Raw genomic sequence first — 22,107 nt, 5'->3', positions numbered from 1 at the left:
TATCGCGTGGTCATCATATTCCATATCTACCCTTCCCACCCTGTTAAGGTATTAAAGCACAGAATGGTCTCGTTTACTTATTGCATGCTATTACCCGTCCCAATCCTATTAGTCCCGGAGGAATTTAGGATTACTAATCCTAAAGGAGAGGGATATTAGGCTTATTTGTAGTTTCAAAGGCAAAAATTCTAAGGCGACATACAAAATATGTATAGCAAGTTGGGGAAAGCACACAACAAGCAGAGGCTCTGATATACCCCCTTTAAACAAAGAAGCACGTAATTAGCATGCATTACACATACTGGTTAGGGTCTAATTAAATACTAAACATGAAAGAGCTTAAAGGTTTATTACATAATTCAGATAGGAAGCCCGACTCAGGCTTGCCTGCTGGTTGTGGTTATTAACAGAAACTGATTTAGCTTATAACTTTACCCTAAGGCTTGCCTAAGTGTTGGACAAGGATCCTATAGGCATGGTATCTATTGAATTCAGAAAGCAATGAAATAACAAGGGTCTAAAATAAACTGAATACGTACTGGTTAAAAAAGGGGAGTCAGATTACTAAAAGAAAGGCAAGTTTTAACGAAGGTTATAAGTTCTGCAACTGATAGTACCCGTTATTACTGACTTTAGCTCTATACGCGAATGATGCGATTCAGCTTCGATTAGGAGTTCCTATAGGCATAGTTTCTAGGCGTTGTTGATTTTAAGCCTTTGCAGACATGGTATAAAAATGCAGAAGACTCGTTTTAAACCTATGAACATGATATCTATGTGCTGAATTTGTTTAAGACCTATGAACATGATATCTAGGTGCAGAATTTATTTAAGACCTATGAACATGATATCTAGGTGCAGAAATTTGTTTAAGACCTATGAACACGATATCTATATGAAAATGGCTATACAGGATTCAGAAGGACCTATAAGCATGGTTTCTATATGCATTTGCATATGTAGATTTCCAAATACCTATAGGCATGATTTCTAGGTGCATGCAGATTTTAAAATACCTATAGACATGGTATCTACATGCATATGCAGAATTCAAAATACCTATAGACATGGTATCTACATGCATATGCAGAATTCAAAATACCTATAGACATGGTATCTACCCCTTTTGCATACATAGTTACCCGCCCCTTTTTTACTAATCCTTCCCCAAGAGTTTATTACAAATTATTATAGCCCGGAATAAAGTAAAAATACATCAGAAAAAATAAAAGTACAACTAGGGAGAGCCTGATTCAGACTTCATGTCTGAAATACGAGGTAAACCAACTCCAAGAGATCATGATCCAAAGCCTTTCTCCCATTTAAGTGTGTCAAAGTTCCCTAAGAGCCTCAATGGGACTCCGGGCAATTCTCACAAGAGGGGGACAGAACTTAAAGACTAAGAAAGTGTGCGAGTGCAGAACAGAATGCTAAAAGGGGAAAATGAGATGGAAACAGCTACAAATAAGCACACATAAGGGTTCAGGGGAATATGGAGATTGTAAAGAGCCTATTGCTTAGGCAAGGGCAGACTTTAGGCATGCCCAGCAATGGAGAGTGCTAGCACACCTATAAGCCTACCAGAACACATACTATCAGAGGCTAGGATCCCAGGGGATCAAGTTTGATTCATGGACAATAACTTGCAGTATTGCCATGCCTCAAACCATAGCTTAAACACATAGGGGGTAGGGGTTTTGGATTCATAGTAGAACAGGCAGAAAGAAATCAGTATGCTAGAGTAAGTGTTGAACTATACAGAAGCAGTAAGCAGACAGGGATACAAAAGTAGTAAATAAACACATTGTTGTGGTGCTAAAAATCTTAAATCAGGACATACCAATTTTGAAGAAGCAAATAGAGAGAAAGCAAACAACAGGTCTTGTAAACAGGCCACAGTACAAGTAACAAGAGAAAATTCTTTTGAGTATGAGTATAAGTTCAGAAAGACTACGAGTGATGGATGTCTTTGTGTTAATGAAAGAGTCGTGTATTTATAGTGTGAAAAACAGGCAGAAATAAGGTAAGAAAAATAATTATGGAACTGGGTATCAATTAAAACAATCAGTATAAGACTTCCTTTAATTAAAGAATTCAGACTTAAACGGTAATGAGCAAAAAAATTATTTAAGGAAAGAGATCAAATAAGCATCTTGTGCAAAGTAGGCAATTAGGGGTAAATACATAGGAGTTTATTTAGGGGAAGAGTTTTGAAATACACGGTCAAAACAAAATAAGGTAAGAATCAATTAGTACACAGTAAATCAAGGAGTCAAAGGTTTGTAATTATTGGTCCATGAATAAACCAAGTCAGAAAAGCTAAGGAAAGCTTTCGACTCAAACCAAGTAATAGGGAAATCAACAAACAAGGAAAGAAATCAATCGGGCTTACACGGAGGAAGCCTGAAATTAATCAAAAATTGTAAGCCAATTTAGGAGGAGGTTCAACACATATAAAGAGCACACAAGTATGCTAGGCTAAAAAGAAAACGTCATGCAATTGCAAAATCAGTAAGTAGTAGACTATAGGAACATGGTAGTCACGTAGGTCAGTCTCAGTAACTCAGCAATGTAGAAGAGAGATAGTATCAAATGGTATACAAAGGGTCCAGTAGAAGGGGGAAGGTTCTAGAGAGAACCAGAGAAAGAGAGATAGAGATGAGAGTCGGTTGAGTGAGGAATGAGAGGGGTTTGGGGGGTCGTTTGGTTTAATTTGGAAAGACAAATCTTAACCGTTGATCAAAATTGATCAACAGCCGAGATTTAATCAGATTGGGTCAGGTAGATTTAGGAATTGGGCTTGGGTCTTTGGGCTAGTGTAATTAGATGATTTGGGCTGGTTTAATTGGTTGGGGTCTGTTTGATTTAGGTTGAATTTGAAAGCCAAATTTGGCTATAAGTTAAATAGCCCTTTTTTTCTTTCAATAATCCTTCTTTAGGTGACGGGGGGTTTGGCATGGACCCGTACCTTGTATAAAGTTTCTTTAAGAGCATAATTGCTTCCATGAAATATTTTGGGAGAGTTTAACTTATATACACCAAGTGACGGACAATGTAAAGAAACTTTATACTATTAATGTATTTTACATGTTTTATAAGGTCATTTCCCTTGCTTTCGTGGTTTCTCATCATGTTTAATTACTACTATAGAAGTTAGAACATGACTTTGAAATGATTTGGTAACAATGGAGGAACGTCATGCAATTGCAAAATCAGTAAGTAGTAGACTATAGGAACATGGTACTCACGTAGGTCAGTCTCAGTAACTCAGCAATGTAGAAGATAGATAATATCAAATGGCATACACAGGGTCCAGTACAAGGACCTTAGAAAAGTTTAGCAGGGAATCAGAACCATGTAAAGAAACAAAGGTCGAAACAAAGTTTTTGAAGCCTAATCAAGTAGTAGATTTCAGAAACTCGAAATAGGTTCAAAGAGGTTAGGGCTTTTGAAATCGAACAAGTTCAGAGATGAAGATCAAACAAATCACATAGCCAATGGTCTCAAAACTCAAATGAATCCCCAAATTTAGGGTTCTTGCCATCAATTGAGTGCAGAGATGCAAGGACAAGTAATCAAAGAGAAAGATACTAACGAAATAAGTTCAGAGGTCTCAGAAAGGAACTGGGACCTTTAACATGCTCTTTCAGTAGCAAAAACTCATGAGAAGCATAGTAAAAGAACAATATGCAAAACACAGTAGAAGAACTAGTAAGAACACAGTAGAGGAAACATATAAAGAAACACAGTAGAAGAAACTGATAAGAACATTGTAGGAGAAACATATAAAGAAACATAGTAGAAGAAACATAGTAGAAGAAACACTCAAAACAACAACAACAACAACAACTACCCAGTAAAATCCCACACGATGGGGTCTGGGGAGGGTAATGCGTATGCAGACCTTACCTCTACCCCGATAGGGCAGAGAGGCTGTTTCTGATAGACCCTCGGCTCAGAAAAAAGAAAAAAGAAGGAGACAATTTATTAGTAACTCCAGTAGAAACCGTAATAGTAACAGAAGCATAACAACCAAAAGATAAATGACATGAAATAACAGTAACCAGTAACTAAGGCCCGGGGCTAAGATAAACAACAAGGATAGTGTGGATTCAACATAAACTGCAAGCTATCTAAGATCAACCCTAATCCAACCCCGCCTCACCCCCGGTATGAAGTAAGCAAAGCTCTACTACCCCCTAACCTACAACCCTAATGCTTGACCTCCAAACCTTTCTATCAAGGGCCATGTCCTCAGAAATCTGCAGTCGTACCATGTCCTGCCTGATCACCTCTCCCCAATACTTCTTAGGCCTCCCTCTACCTCTTCTCGTACCCACCACGGCTAACTGCTCACACCTCTTCACCGGAGCATTAAGGCTTCTCCTCCGCACATGCCCGAACCATCTGAGCCTCGCTTCCCGCATCTTGTCATCCACAGGGGCCACGCCCACCTTCTTCTGAATATCTTCATTCCTAATCTTGTCTATCCTAGTGTGCCCGCACATCCACCTCAACATCCTCATCTCTGCTACCTTCATCCTCTGGATATGGGAGTTCTTAACCGGCCAACACTCTGCCCCATACAACATGGCCGGTCTAACCACAGCTCTATAAAACTTACCTTTGAGTATCGGTGGCACTTTCTTGTCATACAAGACTCCAGATGCAAGCCTCCATTTCATCCAGCCCGCCCCTATACGGTGAGAGACGTGCTCGTCGATCTCTCCGCCCCCCTGGATCATCGACCCAAGATACTTGAAGCTATCTCTCTTGGGGGATAACCTGTGATCCACTCCTCACATCCCTACCTACTTCCCTTGACTCAGCGCTAAACTTGCACTCCAGGTACTCTGTCTTAGACCTGCTCAATTTGAAAACCTTAGACTCGAGGGTCTGTCTCCAAACCTCCAATCTCTCATTAACACTGACCCTCGTCTCATCAATTAGAACTATGTCATCAGCAAATAACATACACCATGGCACATCCCCTTGAATATGGCGTGTCAATGCATCCATCACCAAGGCAAATAAGAACGGGCTAAGCGCAGAGCCTTGGTGTAATCCCATAACAACCGGGAAATGCTCCAAGTCGCCTCCCACAGTCCTAACCTTAGTCTTAGCTCCATCATACATGTCCTTGATTGCTCTTATGTAGGCTACCGGCACACCCTTTGCCTCAAGACATCTCTAGAGCACCTCCCTAGGGACCTTGTCAAAAGAAAAAGAAAAATCAGAGAAACATCTAAATAACTCAAGACCCTAAATCGGAATAAAGGTTTTGAAAGCATAGTTTTTTTCTGAAAGAAATCTCGGGAAATCGTTTAAAAGTCTAGGGAAAACACGGATCTAGAACAGATCTAACGAAATCAGAAGAACCTCAAAGCAAGGGTTTCAGAAGAACCCAGATGGTGAGAAAGGCTTGGATAGTCGTTGATTTAAGCAGGAGGAGTCGAGGTCAGGCTCGAACACCCATGGCTTGCCGGAGCAAAGCCGGAGATGGCCATAGAACTTGAATCAAACAAGGTCTGGACCCAGCTTCTTTGTGGTCAGGCCTTGAAACTTCAGTAACCAAGCGCATAGGAGCCATATAAGGCTGGTAGGTGGTGAGACCACCACGGATTCAGGCAAGGAGGTGGCCGGAGAAGGCGAGTGAAGCTCATCTGAGCGAAAAGGGAAGGGGGAAGGTTCTAGAGAGAACCAGAGATAGAGAAATAGAGATAAGAGTCGGTTGAGTGAGGAATGAGAGGGGTTTGGGGGGGTCGTTTGGTTTAATTTGGAAAGAACGAATCTGGACCGTTGATCAAAATTGATCAACGGCCAAGATTTAATCAGATTGGGTCAGGTAGATTTAGGAATTGGGCTTGGGTCTTTGAGCTGGTGTAATTAGATAATTTGGGCTGGTTTAATTGGGTTGGGGTCTGTTTGATTTAGGCTGAATTTGAAAGCCAAATTTGGCTATAAGTTAAATAGCCCTTTTTTTCCATTTAATTTATAGAAAATAGTAAATAAATTTCTGAAAACAAATTGAAAGTACTACAATGATTTATATGTGAACCTTTTTGGAGTACGAGAGTCGAATTGACTAACTTTTTGTGTGAATTTTGACAAAAAAAATTTCAAAATTTTAAAAATTAAATTTACATATTTAAAAACTAGATATAGAGTACTACAAGTCACAATAGTTAATAATTTAAAATTTTAATAATTATTTGTAAAAACCGGTGGTCCAAGAAAACTTTTATTTGACTCCCCAACTAATAATAATTTCACATAAAGTAAAATAGAGGGAGTAACTCTTTTCGTGGAGTATTCTTGTAAAGGACGTGTGTGTGAAACTCGAGTCATCCACATTGACCTATTAAGTTTGACGAATACTAGCTAGAAAAACAGATGACTGGTGTTATCGTTTAGTGCATGGAAAGCTACTAGACCTTGACATAATACAGCTTGGTGAATTCCGTCAATCATGAGAAACTAGAGTTTAATTAAAGGGAAAAAGGCCATTATTATCCCTTTACTATTGTAAATAGTACACGTTTGTCCTCTGTTTTACTTTACGTCCAAAATCCACCCTACCGTTAACAAACTTGATGGAATTGCCCCTAACCCTAATGGATGGCCAATGTGGCAGCTGACTCACTCCATTTTTTCCGTGTCAGCTGCCAAGTCAGCCTAGTCTCAACTAAACTATTCCCCTTCTCTTTCTTTCTCCTTGAGTTACGACAAAAGCAACGACCAATTTAAAAGAACCGCTCCAGTCACTGACCCGTTAGTAGTGAACCCAATTTAACCCCTTAAATAAAATAAGGCAAAATTAAAAGAAAAAAAAGACTTGACCGGAATGAACTCCGGTGAAGTCCCAGATCTGTAGAGTCTGAAGGAAGTTTTTCGATTGTTAAAGCAGCAGCTAACAATGGTTGGATATATCTCTGAAAAAATTCAACTATGTTGGAAAATGGAAAGGACCTTAAAACTCAAAATCCTCTCGCCGACAAATTAATGCTCATTGACAAAAATGGCAGATTCGGTCATTCTTAAAATAACCCGATCCATACAAATGAAGTTCCACCCTCTAATAACCTACCCCACAAAAGCTTTCTGCACTTTGTCCTTGAAACCCTATTGACTCTTCAATTTCCTTTTACCAGCGATCTTCCAACCTGAAGATATGGCCATTACTGTCATGCTAAGTAAAAAACCTAGTATTTCATCTTGTTTCTTATCCTCTCAAACAATGCCATTTTAATCATCCAGTTGAGAGAAATATATTGGAAACCTATCTGCGATTAACTGGCAACCCGAAAAAGGAGATTCCGGCGACTTCTGGGCAACAAGGCTACCGTTAATGTCTTCCCCATACTCATCCGGTCTCACTCATACAGTAAATTATGGCTGAACTTTGGAGAAGAAGATGACCGGAAATCGTTAGTGGACGAAGAACACCAATTAAGGGGTTAAATCCGGTTCACTATTAACAGGTGCCTAGTTTGGGTTGAAAAATTTGAAGCAAAGATGAAGAACTCATGGAAGAAAAAGAAGAAGTAGGGAGTCTGGAGGGGGTGGGGTTGGGGGAATATGTTTTTTTTTAATTAAGTAAATAATTGACTTGGCAGCTGACATGGAAAAAATGGAGTCGGTCAGCTGCCATATTGGCCATCCGTTAGGGTTAGGGGAAATTCCATCAAATTTGTTAACGGTAGGGTGGGTTTTGGACGTAAAGTGAAACGGAGGACAAACGTGTACTATTTACAATAGTACAGGAATAATAATAGCCTTTTTCCCTTAATTAAATCTCATTAAAAATAAAAAAAAACACAAGTTATTTTATTTTCGTTTGTCTAAACGTTAACGGTTAGAATTATTCGATATATTACTAATAGGAAATAGCAGCCTAGTGAAAATAGACGACATATCACACGCTAATCAGACACCACAATTTGAAGATTGATGTCGAGTAGAAGCGATCATAAGCACTGTGTAGAATAAAGCTATTCTCTATAACAATAACAACAACAAACCCAGCTTAATCAAGCTATTCTATATATGGTGATAATGTCTGAATCATACAGAAGTGGATGCATGCAATATTGGTGATTCAGAAAGGCTGGGCAAAGTGAAAACATGTAGGATCTTAAGCTGTTGTCCGCGAGTTGATCCCTCATCGGGAAAATGTGAACATGGGCTGATACAGAGTTGAATATAGAAGAATTAACCAAAATAATCGTCCAATCAAGATGTATAATATATATATGATTCTATGTATATGTATAACCTTGTAATATATATGTACACTGATTAGAAAAAATAAATAGTAAACCCAACAAGCTATTTGTGTAAAGGTCCCTTAAATAGACGGGTTCGACATAATCTAGTAACTTTGGCCCAAATCCTGCATATGTGTTAAGAATGCACTAAGTATGCACTTGCATATCCTAGAATTGAGAATCCATAAAATTCAATTCTTGAATCCACTTCAAGATAAATCTAGCTTATCCAAGCATCAACCTATAATCCACAACCTGCAATTGTTGGAGTTACTTGTTCAATAAAATGTACGTTTGGGCTAAAGGGGTAAGATAATGTTTTGATAATATCAACCTAAGTTGCTCAAACTCTTTACTTTCGGTGTCGCACACGTGAAGACACAATGTGGGTGTGGGATTTATACTGGATTTGGTCAATCAATTTTGTGTACTTTGACCAAAATTGACGGAGAATTTGGGACATATATAATAATTTTTGAAATCAAAACAAAAGTTAGGGTAAAATTAAATAAAAAAAATAGATTACCTTGTGTATAGAAATTTCTTTGTCAGTCCTTTTCCTTTATCTCCTTTCCCTTTTGATCAATATTTTCTCCTTCTCGGAACATATAGTAAGTATTTCACATAATGTCTCATAATTTAGATATACTTTTATAAATCTATTTTTAGATACTTTTAATTATTTTTAGCCGAATCCCCGTACTTGTATCCGTATCTTAATCGGTATTCCTAATCTTATAATTCAGATCATGAAAGATCTGACATCTAGATCCGCACCCATATCAAACATCTGTGCCCGAGCAACTTAAATGTCAACTTGCTCAGAAAATCCATCTGTTTGGGAAATACAGGCAATATTTCCTTAATGTGTTCTTTTGAATTTTCTTATATAGGATCAAAAAGGAGAGAGTGGAAAGTAACATTTTTCTACGGTACCCTCGTTGCAAATCAAGTATTTTTACATAATAATGTGTCTATAAAATTATTTCTTCCAAAGATTTTTTCTTGGAAAGAGGTAGCTAGTAATTGTACCATTTCCTGCAACAGTATGGAGAAGATTCTTGATCGATATGAAAGATACTCATATGCAGAGAGACGCTTTCTTTCGAGCAATTCTGAATCATCATCAGTATGACTATCAGCTTTTTCTTTCCTTTAATTAATAGGGGTACGTACCTTCAAATACGAGGTTTTCTAGTATCAATATACTAAGTATGAATTATATAAATATTGCAGGAGAATTGGAGCTTGGAATACACAAAACTCAAGGCTAAGATTGAACTTCTGCAAAGGAACCACAAGTAAGAGCATAATTTTTTTTTCAATAATCCGTCTTTAGGTGACGGGGGGTTTGATGAATTTAGCAGTAACATGCAACTAAAATCAAAGAACACGAGGAGAGAATTTTAGAGAGAGAAATTTTAGAGGAAGAAGAAGAACTCTGTTTATTACATCGCAAAGCAAGAAGAAAGGAAGAAGACAACTGTACAATGTATGTAACCACTACTAACTAACTAGTGGGACCCAACTACACAACTAACTACCTAATTAACTTAACTAACTATGGTTAGCTACTATTAACTGTAGTTATATTCCCAACATCCCCGCTCAAGCTAGGACTGGGAAAAATGTTCAGAAGTCCTAGCTTGGATAGAAAATATGTATGTTGTGGTCTGCTCAGTCCTTTGGTAAGGAGATCAGCTGCCTGCTCTTGTGTAGCACAGTAGTGAGTAGTAACGAGGCCTTGTTGAATCTTTTCACGGATAAAGTGACAATCAATGTCAATATGCTTTGTGCGCTCATGGAAAACTGGATTGGCAGCAATTGCAAGAGCTGATTTGCTGCCACAAAAAACTGGTACTGGAGATTTATGCTCAATTCCCAACTCTTTGAACAGGCCTAGAAGCCATACAATCTCAGCAACAGTAGAAGCAATGCTTCGATATTCAGCCTCAGCTGAACTCCTAGATATAGTTGTCTGCTTCTTAGATTTCCAAGAAATGAGAGAATTACCAAGCTTGACAAAATAACCAGTGACTGACTTGTGTGTATTGGGGCATGCAGCCCAATCAACATCACAATATGCTGACAATGATTCAGAACACCTCGCCCCCAGAAACACTCCTAGACCTGGACTTGTTTTGATATATCTCACCACCTTAAGTGCTGCTTCCACGTGTGAAACTTTGGGACTATGCATGAACTGGCTAAGACTTTGGATAGCAAATGAAATGTCAGGCCTCGTGATGGTCAAGTAAAGTAATTTGCCCAACAATCTCTGATAGGGTCCAGGATCAATCAACAATGTATCATCAGATTGTCCTACATAGTTGTCAAATTCAGAAGTGGTAAGCTTTAGATTAGGCTCCATAGGACATCCCATAGGCTTTGTACCTGAGAGTCCTAATTCAGAAATAAGCTCCAATGCATATTTTCGTTGATGCATCAGTATCCCATCACTCTTTCTGGCAAATTCTAGGCCTAGGAAGTATTTGAGTTCTCCTAGGTCCTTGATTTTGAAAGAAGACTGTACTACATCTTTAGTTTGTTGAAGTAATGCAGGATCATCTCCAGTAATAAGTAGGTCATCAACATAGACCAACACAATGACTATGTGAGTTGTTGTCTTCTTGATGAAAAAAGAATAATCCAGATGGCTTTGTTGAAAACCAGCATCCTTTAGAGCTGAAGTCAATTTGATATTCCATTGTCTGGATGCCTATTTGAGTCCATAGAGAGACTTCATTAACCTGCAAACTGTTGATTTGTTGTGTGAACTATGAAAACCTTGAGGAATGGTCATATATACTTCTTCAGTGAGATCACCTTGCAAGAAGGCATTATAAACATCCATTTGATGGATGAACCAATGCCTTGATGCTGCAAGAGCCAGGACACTTCTAACAGTGACCATTTTCACCACAGGTGAAAAGGTCTCTTGATAATCCAATCCTTCTCTCTGATTATACCCTTTGGCTACTAAACGAGCCTTGAATCTTTCTACTTCTCCTATTGCCTTGTATTTGATTTTATAAACCCATCTGCATCCTATATCCTTCTGTCCTTGAGGTAAAGAAACCAATGTCTAAGTCTTGTTGTCTTCCAAGGCTTTAATCTCTGCCTGCATTGCCTCCACCCACCTTTTATCCTTGATACCTTCAGAATATGTGGCAGGTTCCACCGCAACAAAGAAACTAGCCAAATAACTCTGATATTTTGAGGAAATCGTATCATATCCAATGACCTCTGAGATAGGATATTTGCAACAACCAGCAGAACCTGTCTTGTCTTGTCTAACATAATCCTTGAGCCATATAGAAGGTTTGGACACCCTAGTTGACTTTCTTAATCCCACATTAATGGGAGCCTCAGAAGAACCACCTGGAACAGTAGGAGAATTAGGTTGAAGATCATCATAAACAGCTGTAGAAGGTATGTCTTGTTCAGTTGTAGGAACAGAAACTATATCTGAAGGGCTCAGAACAGCAGCTGTGCTATCATCTGTGCCTGAACAGTCCATTATCATTGGCTCTTCATTGAGATCCTCCCTAGGCACTGGACACATGTCTAAGAAAAGTGAGTTGGATGTGTTCTCAGCTCCCTGAAAAGGAAACATGTCTTCATAGAACACCACATTTCTGCTGATGAAAAATACTCTATTTTCTAAGTCCAACAACTTATACCCCTTTTGATGTGCAGCATAACCCAACAGAACTGACCTCACAGCTCTTGGTGCAAATTTATCAGTGCCTACCAAGTTAGTAGCAAAGCATAGACATCCAATAACTCTTAAGTGTATCAGTGAAGGTTGCTTACCAAAAAGTAGCTCATAGGGTGACTTATGTCCCAGTATAGATGAAGGAACCCTGTTGATAATATACACAGCAGAATCAATACAGTGTCCCCAATACCTGACAGGCAAGTGTCCTTGAAATCTGATTGCTCTAGCAGTTTCAAGTATGTGCCCGTGTCTTCTTTCCACAACTCCATTCTGCTGAGGAGTGTATGGGCATGAGCTTTGATGAATAATTCCATGTGACTGGAACAAATCTTTACAATCATGATTGAAAAATTCACTACCATTGTCTGATCTGAAGACCTTCACCTATTTGCCAAACTGAGTTCTAATCATAGCAATGAAATTCTTGAGCAAGAAAACAACATCAGATTTAAGTCTCATGAGAAATACCCAAGTCCACCTAGTATAATCATCAACTAGTGTAAGAAAGTATTTCATTCCATTATGAGTAGCAACTTTATAAGGTCCCCATACATCCATATGGATCAAATCAAAACTGCACTTGCTTCTGTTAGTACTAGGTTGAAATGGTACTCTAGTCTGCCTAGCCAGTGGACAGATTTCACACTTAGACAATGTACTACTGTTGCTACTATATTCTTGTAAACTAGAAATTCTTCTAAGAACTTGAACTGGTACATGTCCTGTTCTTTTGTGCCATATATCCATGCTTCCCTTATTGGTCACTGCAAAAGCTTTATTCACTTTCTTTCCTAGTGCAGCTGATAGAATGTATAGATCTTCCTCTCTTTTACCAATCTCCTTCACCCTCCCAGACAAGAGGTCCTGAAATACACAACATTGAGGAAAAAAAGTGACACTGCACTTAAGATCTTCTGTCACTTTTGATACTGACATAAGATTGAACTTGAAAGATGGCACACATAACACATCCTTTAATACATCACCTCCTGTAAGCTGACACTCTCCCATATGAGAAATGGTGGCTGAATCTCCTGTAGGTAGTTGAACTTGCCCTGAGTTCCCTACTGAAGTTTCATTTTTTTTAGCAAGTTTTTATCACCAGTCATGTGATTGGTAGCACCAGTATCAACTATCCATTTACATAACTCTAAGTTTTCACAAAGTGCTATATTGCCAAAGAAACATTTACCTGCCATGTTGACACTTGCTTCTCCAACAAAGTTCTTGTTCAACAGTTGCAACAATTGATTGTATTGCTCTTTGGTGAAAGATTGTCCTGCCTCAACACTGTTTCCTGTATGATAAGCAGACTGTGAGCCTCGTATGTCCTGCTGTCCAGTTGACTCAACCATCACTGCATTGGCTTTCTTTTTCTGGTTGAAGTCATTTGGATACCCAAAAATTTTGTAACAATTCTCCTTGCGATGTCCTGTTTTACCACAAAATTCACACTTCATTAGCTTATAGCAATCAAGCTTAGTATGACCTTTCAAATGACAGAATTCACATTCTAAGTTGAAACTTCTTCTTGGTCGAGCAGTAAAAAAAGCTGTAGGAGTAGTGTGTCCTGCTTGCCCATATGCATTTCCAGTAATCATCTTCCTACTCTCCTCTTGCACTACCATAGCATAAGCTTTGTCTATAGATGGCAGTGTTGGCATTAATAAGATTTGACTCCTTTCTTGTTCAAAACCATCATTTAGTCCCATTAGAAATTGCAATAAACGCTGATATTCCAGCTGCTCAATGTATTCAGAAGCAGACGAAGGAGGTGGTAATATTGAATCATATTCTGCCCAAAGGTCCTTCAATCTAGTGAAATATGTCGAAACAGACGAGACTCCCTATGTCAAGGTGAAAATCTCCTTGTGCAAGTAGTATAATCTCGATCCGTTCACTTTGTCAAACCTCCCCTTGAAGGCTGCCCATATCTTTTGAGCATTAGAAGAAAACAGTACTCCTGTAACTAATTCTCTACTCACATTGCTCATAAGCCATGAAGTGACAATAGCATTACATCGATCCCATTGACTTCCTAATTCTGCACCAAAGTCCTCCTTCGATGTCGATCCGTCAACTAGGCACAGTTTGTTCTTTCCTAGCAATGCAACCTTCATCGCACGACTCCATAAGGAATAATTTTCCATTCCTGTCAGAATCAATCCCACCGACATAGATCCAGGACCGTCCGAAGGATGGAGATAAAGCGGGTGATTATGATCCGTAATAGTTGTACTTCCAATTACTCCAACTCCAGATCGAGCTCCAGTATTCGCATTCACAGTCGAATCGTCTGTAACCGCCATTGAAAAAAAATAGAAATTAGGGTTTAAGCTTTGAAACTGAGTAAATTCTCTCGAATTTTTTCTTCAATTGCTCGAAAAGTTCCCTAGAATCACTCGTCAATCCCGCTCTGATACCATGATGAATTTAGCAGTAACATGCAACTAAAATCAAAGAACACGAGGAGAGAATTTTAGAGAGAGAAATTTTAGAGGAAGAAGAAGAACTCTGTTTATTACATCGCAGAGCAAGAAGAAAGGAAGAAGACAACTGTAGAGTGTATTTAACCACTACTAACTAACTAGTGGGACCCAACTACACAACTAACTACCTAATTAACTTAACTAACTATGGTTAGCTACTATTAACTGTAGTTATATTCCCTACAGGGTTTGGCATGGACCCCTACCTTGTATAAAGTTTCTTTAAGAGCATAATTGCTTCCATGAAATCTTTTGGGAGATCGAGTTTAACTTATATACACCAAGTGACGGATAATGTAAAGAAACTTTATACTATTAATGTATTTTACATGTTTTATAAGGTCATTTCCCTTGCTTTCGTGGTTTCTCATCATGTTTAATTACTACTATAAAAGTTAGAACATGACTTTGAAATGATTTGGTAACAATGGAGGAACTAAAAATTTATAAAGAATTCAAAAAAATACTAGAATATAACAATCGGAATTCGAACTTGTGACTTAAAGCAACTTTTGAATCACCTTTACTGATACATTAGAATTTTTTTCTCATGTCAAGGGGATTTCATACCTTATATATAACAAAAAAAATGTTTGTTTTTACCCAATGTGTACGGTATAAGTTTTTGATGAACCGCCTTCCTTCCACTTAGTTCCGCCATTGTTCGATAATATAAAAATTATTTATACTATCAGTATTTTGTTTTTAAAACCTAGCCTAGACTGATTCAATTTTAATTTCATTTTTCCTTATACTTTTCCAGGCATTATTTGGGAGAAGATCTGGAGTCGTTGAGCTTGAAGGACCTCCAGAACTTGGAGCAACAGCTTGACAGCGCTCTTAAAGCTATTCGATCCAGAAAGGTACAGTGTCTTTTTTCTCCATTCAAATTTTGGGCTTTCTTTTTTTTCTTTTTTTCTTTTCGGTTTTATATCCGGTGTCCAATACCGGCTTTATGATCCCGATTAGTCCTGATTCGCGCCGTATAAAATTCATTAAAGGGAGAAACACTCCCTACTAGAATGTTCACTAATATGCAACTTTTGACTGCTGTTCTCTTGCAGAATCAACTCATGCATGAATCTATCTCTCAGCTGCAGAAGAAGGTTTGTTTCCTTGTGGAAATTTTGCATTTGATGTACTAGCATTTGTTATCGGAAAATGTTAGCTAGAACGAAAATTATTTTTCAGGAAAATATTTGTTATGAGAGAATTATTTTTTCGTGTTTGGTTACAAAAATTTACAGGGAAAATAACTTTCCTCACTTATATGCATAAATCATTTTACTTACAACTATTAATTTCATATTACTTGATCCAACTAAAATTTAGACGTTATAATTAATCTTTAATTTAGTATTATAGATTTCATCAAAACACTTCCGATTTGACGATTATATTACTTATTAATCCTTAATACATTATGTATTTTCTTCGAAAATTATTTGGACTCACTCACCCATAAAATATTATGACGTTTACCATGCCAATCATAATGTTAATTGAAAAATGGCTCATCATTTTACAGGAAAAGGCATTACGGGAGGAAAATAACACGCTAACGAAGGTGAAACTACTACTGTTATTTGCCGTAAAATTTTCATGAAGTCGCAACTCTTGATGAACATATTACCATTTCTCGATTTGTGCATGCTAATCTTCGCTGTATTGTTCCAATTTATCAGATGTCCCCGAAAGGGACTCTTTCCACTTCGTTATCTCAAGTTATTAAGTAGGCTCATTTTATTTGCATTGTTTGTTCCACTATTTGTTGAACAGATCAGAGATAAGGAGAAGAGAATAGGACAGCAGGCTGAATGGGAAGAGCAAAATCATGTCACTACTTCAACGTCTTTTCTCTTCCCACAAACAATTCCATGCCTAAACGTCAGGTAATTGTTACTTATCTGCCAAAATAAATGAATGAATGAATGAATAAATAAAATTATCAGCTAGCGTTTTATTCTTGGAAAGTGGTACGTCTTGTAATCATGTCAAACTTCTGATTTCAATTTGAATGGTATAGCAACACCTAATGGTGTGGTCTATTGGTCAATGAAGTTGGGATTGGTCGTGGGAGATTAATGTTCAAAAATCCCAGCAAAGATAGAAAAGTTAGGTGATTTGTTCTTATTTATCAAAGTTTTAGTAAGTCTTGGTAGATTTTTTTTTTAAAATATAATTTTACGCCGTTAGGTAGCATTGGCCTATTATTTCAATCAAAAAGGTGGTACAAACAGAGGGCTATATCAAACAAAACCTCTGTCCAAAAAGAACTGATTACATCATAACTGTAATTCAGAAAATAGGTACAAAAGAGCACAACAGTTCATACAAAATCATTTACCCTATGTTTATGCCTTATGCCTATGGATGCCATGTAAACTTTGTCCAATATATAAGGTCCTGCTGCATCTCCAGGAAGATCCTTTGGATTATTAAAAGTTGATTTATAACAATGTGAAATTCTTCAGTTAGTCCCTGCCAAAAGTTTTTTAATCTCCAGAATAGTACTCTCTCTGTCAGTTTATGTGAATCTATTTTCTTTTTAGTCCGTTCCAAAAAGAATGACCCTTTTCTAAATTTGGAAACAATTTAGATTAACGTCCAACTCTACCCTTAATGAGAAACATTTATAACCACACAAATACTCTGGACTTCTTTTTGACTTGTTTAGGACCACAAATTCTAAAAGTCTATATTTTTTCATAAACTCCATGCTCAATCATATAGGTTTACATAAATTGTAGCGGAGGGAGTATCATGTACGCTCCAAGCCACTCTTGTATTCCCTTTTATCATATTGACAATAACCTCAGAATGACATTCTAAAGCAATATCTCGATAGCCAAATGAAATACACCATTTCACCCAAGTGTGTGCAGGTTTAGCTTATGGTAGATATAGCTTCTGGTAAGTCTTGGCAGATAGAGTTACACGGAACCTATGCTTGAAAATAGGAGTGTTCACGAAAAAAATGAAAAATCGAACCAAACAGAAAATTGAATCAAATCAACAACAAAAACAAATAATTTTTTATTTGTTTGGTTTTGATTTTAAATTTTAAAACCAATCAATTTTGGTTTGAATTTGGTTTTAAGCATAAAATAACCAAAACAACAAAAACAAATAATTTTATGGTACATATCAATCATTTACATTCTTGGTTTGTGGTCTAGTTCTTTGAATTTGTAGTAATCTAGTTCTTTACCTTTATACTTTAGTTTGATTGATAGCATTACTTTTCCAAGTCTAAGAATCTTTTTCACAATAAAAAAATTTGTCTAAGTTCTTAAGTTATTCATCACTATTTAATTCAATTATCATAAGATTGATATTTTTTTTTTCAAAGAGTATTTACTTTGATTGTGTTAAGTTAGACAAAGAGGGTTGATTGAGTGCTATTTGAGAATCTTGATTAAATTTGGCGTGGGCTAATTATGAATGCAGAGGCAATTATCAAGGGGGAGAAGTAGAGGCAAGGAGGAATGAGCTTGACCTAAATCTTGATTCTTTATATGCACACCTTTGATTGCGAATTAACGTGCTGCCTATCACACGTGATTGTAATCAGAGTGAATTCTTCACTAATTCAATAATTTTATCTAATTTACTGGTATTACACTTGGCAATTGTCAGCATTCAAGTGAGAATTTCTCTTTGTTCTTAATTTTGGTTGTGTAAGTCTGCTATGAAGGTAGGCAATAAGTTTGTCCTTGGATTATGACGTTTAAGGTGTCATTCCTACAGTTTCTCGAAAATATTTTTCCTGAAAACTTCATTAAATTTGCGCAGAATATTATGTGTTGTATCAATACTTAACATGTTTCCTTTTTCGGAATTTTTCTTTACGACCTAAAAGAGCAGTACAAAAAAAAGTTTATTCTAAAATGTCCACCAGATCTAGTAACATGCAGTCTCAATTTCCGTCTAACAACAAATCCAAAAGTGGGGAAATATGCCATGGTCATAATACCCACACTTCATCAGACTACTCAGTCAATGAGTCTGGAGCAGACAACACCTCTTGTCACTCCGATGACTCCAATTTCACTAGAGCAGATCAACAATACTAATTCTTATATGAATTTCTTAGTCTGGATATGACGGGGATCACATAATCCTGAGTTTAGGCATCACTTTAGGTCCTTATTGGATAATCATAGACCAGTGTTAGCCATTCTGCTTGAAACACACATGCATGATCATACAAGACTACGTGATGACTTCAACTTTACCAACATGTCACAAGTATCTGCTAATGGTCTAATAGGCGGTTTAGTTGTGTTGTGGAATGAGGAGGGTATGAAGGTGAGAAAGATAAGAATATCTGATCAAGAAATACATTGCATGGTCCAGGTATGTCCCACTACACCACCTTGGATTTTATCTGCCATTTATGCTAGCAATCACTGTAATTTACGTAATATACTTTGGGAAAATTTAATTACTTTGCATAATATTGTAGTATTCCTTGGTTAATAGGAGGAGATTTTAATGAAGTGTTAGAGTCAGAGGAAAAATTTGGTGGCCTCCCTATTAGTAACAATAGGGCGGACAAGTTTGCTAGCTGTATAAATTATTACAAATTAATAGACTTAGGATTTCATGGTAGTCGTTTCACATGGACTAACAAACGTAGACATGGTAATACAATTTTAGAAAGGCTTGATCGTTTTTTAGCAAATTATGACTGGATAAATTTATACCCAGAGGCTGTAGTGAAGCATTTACCACGTACTTATTCGGATCGTTATCCACTCTTATTCACCTTAGAACCCACTCCTAGGATGCAACAAAAAAATATTTCGTTTTGAAACTATGTAGGCATCACAGCCTCAATTCCGAGAAATAGTTTGTAGAGTTTGGTCTGGTGACCGATCTTTGCTTCAAACGACAAGACATTTTCAAGCAGTAGCTACTCCATGGAATAAACAACATTTTGGGAATATCTTCCAACAGAAAAGGAAAATATTAGCTAGGTTGGCAGGAATTCAAGCTTCTATACACTACCCTACAAGTATATTCCTACAGAATTTAGAAACAAAATTAACTATGAATTATAGTAACATATTACATTTAGAAGAAGACTTTTGGAAATTGAAATCTCGCATCAATTGGTTAAATGAGGGTGACGCAAACACAAAATTCTTCCATATGTCTACCATTCATAGACGCAGAAGAAATAGAATACATGTTTTGCGAGATTTGGTTGGTAATTGGAATTTCGGTCAAAATGAATTAAAAGAACATATTCTAACTTTTTATCAAACTCTATTTACAACTTCTACTAGAATTTATAATGAATTGAATATTCATCAAATATCTGTATGTGAAAATCAAAAAATGGAGAAGCCTCTTAGGCAAGAGGAGATTAAATGTGCCCTATATAGCTTTAAACCCTATAAAGCTCCAGGTCCAAGTTGCAAAAATTTCTCTCTCTAGAATGAAAATTTCCTCTTAGTGAAAACTGACCATGGGAAGGAAATCGAAAGCTGGAGGAGGAGAAAAACAATGGCAGAGCAACATCCAAATGGAGAGAAGCAGAATGTACCGCAATCTACAGATGCAAAGAAAACAAAAAGTATAAATGTGCTCCAAGGAATTGTACCGTTGGATCTAGCAAAAGGAACAATGGATCAAACGCCAAACCAGTGCAAATTGGCAAATAGAAGTGGAAACAGTAACATGCAGAGCAGTGGGAAAAGCTCATGGGCTAATATGGTAGAAGAAGAAGCAATGGCGGAAACAGAGGCAGGGAAAGTGCAAAAAACTGCTAATTCATGGAGCAATGTAGTGGGACCAATACCTCAAAATAATGGATTCGAACTGAGTAGTGGGGAATTGACACATCAAAATGTGAAAATCACAATTGAGGATATCCAGGAGGAGGTTGAATACTGGAAAACAGCAGTGATCTGCTATGTGCTGGGATCTAATCCCCCACTAGCAGTCATGGAAGGATATTACAAAAGAATTTGGGGAAACAGAGGTATCGATAAAGTTGCAGTAGTGAATAAAGGAGTTTTCCTTGTGAGATTTCAATCGGAAGAAGCCAAAAATAGAACAGTTGAGGAAGGAGTCCAAATGTTTGATAAAAAGCCAATAGTAAATAAGCCTTGGAAGCAGGATATTGACATGAAAAAAGAGACTATTGACAGGATTCCTATATGTATCAGACTCATTGGATTGGACATCAAATACTGGGGGAAGAGTGCACTAACAAAAATTGCAGGAATGGTAGGGAAACCATTGAAGGCAGACAGTGCTACATCACAGAAGGAAAGACTCACATTTGCTAGGATACTTGTTGAGGTATCAATTAACCAGCAGTATCCCTCAATGATCATGTTTGAAAATGAATATGGGAAAATTATAGAGCAACAAGTAATGTATGAATGGAAGCCAGTGCATTGTCCTACTTGCAATAATTTTGGGCATGAACAAGAAGACTGCAGGAGGAATATGAAGAAGGAGGAAGTAAAGGAACAACAAAACCAAAAGTAAAATGATCAGCAAACTGATGACAAAGGGGAGCAAACTAAGGAGAGCACAGATAAAGCAGGAAATGAAAAGAGTAAAGAAAAGGAGATAGAGGTGATGGTGCAGAAAAAGAAGAAAGGGAAAAGCAATACATTAACAAGGGCAAAAGAGCTGACTCTGTCACTTGGGAACTCTTATGCAGTACTAGCAAAGAACACTGATGATAATACAAGAGAAAATGGAAGTATAGCAAGCTCATCTAACCCTGGAGATAAGCAAGCTAGTTTGGGCCATGACACTGGAAAGGGTGGGGGCAACCCCCTACCCAATGGATAATATTGGATGCTGGAATGTAAGGGGTCTAAATAGGACANACTATTTGGCTCCTGGAGACAAAGATTAAGAGAACAAAGGCTCAACAAGCCTCTCTTAATCTTTGTAATGGGTGGTCATTCAGTACAAATCTGCATAAACATCCTAGGGGTAGGATTTGGTTGCTATGGAAACCTCAAATCTATGAGGTTGACATAGTAACAGTAACAGCACAAATAATTCACTGTCAGGTCAAACATAGAGGAAGGAATGAGAAGATGCACATAACTGTGGTGTATGGATTTAATGATCAGGCACTTAGAAGAGAACTATGGGAGGAGATAAGGAAAATCTGTAGCCAAGTTCAAGGGCCATGGAGTGTAATGGGGTATTTCAACTGTGTTCTACATAAAGAGGAAAGGTTTGGGAGTCCTGTCACTATGGCTGAAATAAGAGACTTTAAGAATTGTGTAGAGAATTGTGACTTACATGATCTAAAATCCATTGGGGCATATTTCACCTGGAATAACAAGCAAGAAGGGGATGACAAGGTAATGACAATATAGATAGAGTACTAGTTAATAGTGACTGGTTAGCAACTCTCCCTGCTTCCACAGTTCATTATATGGAAGAAGGGTTGTATGACCATTGTCCTACTATTATCAGCTGGGAAAAAGGAGGGAACATGAAGGAGAAGCGATTTAAGTACTTTAACATGTAGAGTATGGCACCAGATTTCTCAGAAAAAGGTAAGAGGAAAAGCTGGCGACGTAGGGGAGTATTAGGGCTGCAAAGCAAATATTAACTAGTGGGGGAAAGCGTTAAACAGACTTAA

At 37.5% G+C, this 22,107-nt stretch overlaps 1 protein-coding gene across 1 annotated transcript; it reads left to right on the top strand.

Annotated features, from left to right (window-relative positions):
• The first annotated feature begins 9,315 nt into the window (after positions 1-9,315).
• Positions 9,316-18,009, top strand: LOC109205872 (floral homeotic protein APETALA 1-like). Its single transcript, XM_019368633.1, has 7 exons — positions 9,316-9,397; positions 9,499-9,568; positions 15,241-15,340; positions 15,542-15,583; positions 16,006-16,044; positions 16,257-16,369; positions 17,928-18,009. Exons 1-7 carry the CDS (start codon positions 9,316-9,318, stop codon positions 18,007-18,009), a joined length of 528 nt encoding a protein of 175 aa, XP_019224178.1.
• The last annotated feature ends 4,098 nt before the right edge of the window (positions 18,010-22,107 follow it).

Source organism: Nicotiana attenuata, unplaced genomic scaffold (genome assembly GCF_001879085.1).
Source record: "Nicotiana attenuata strain UT unplaced genomic scaffold, NIATTr2, whole genome shotgun sequence".
In the NCBI taxonomy this organism is placed as follows: domain Eukaryota; kingdom Viridiplantae; phylum Streptophyta; class Magnoliopsida; order Solanales; family Solanaceae; genus Nicotiana; species Nicotiana attenuata.
The sequence above is the reverse complement of the archived record's forward strand: the minus strand, read 5'-3'. Positions and strand labels throughout refer to the sequence as shown.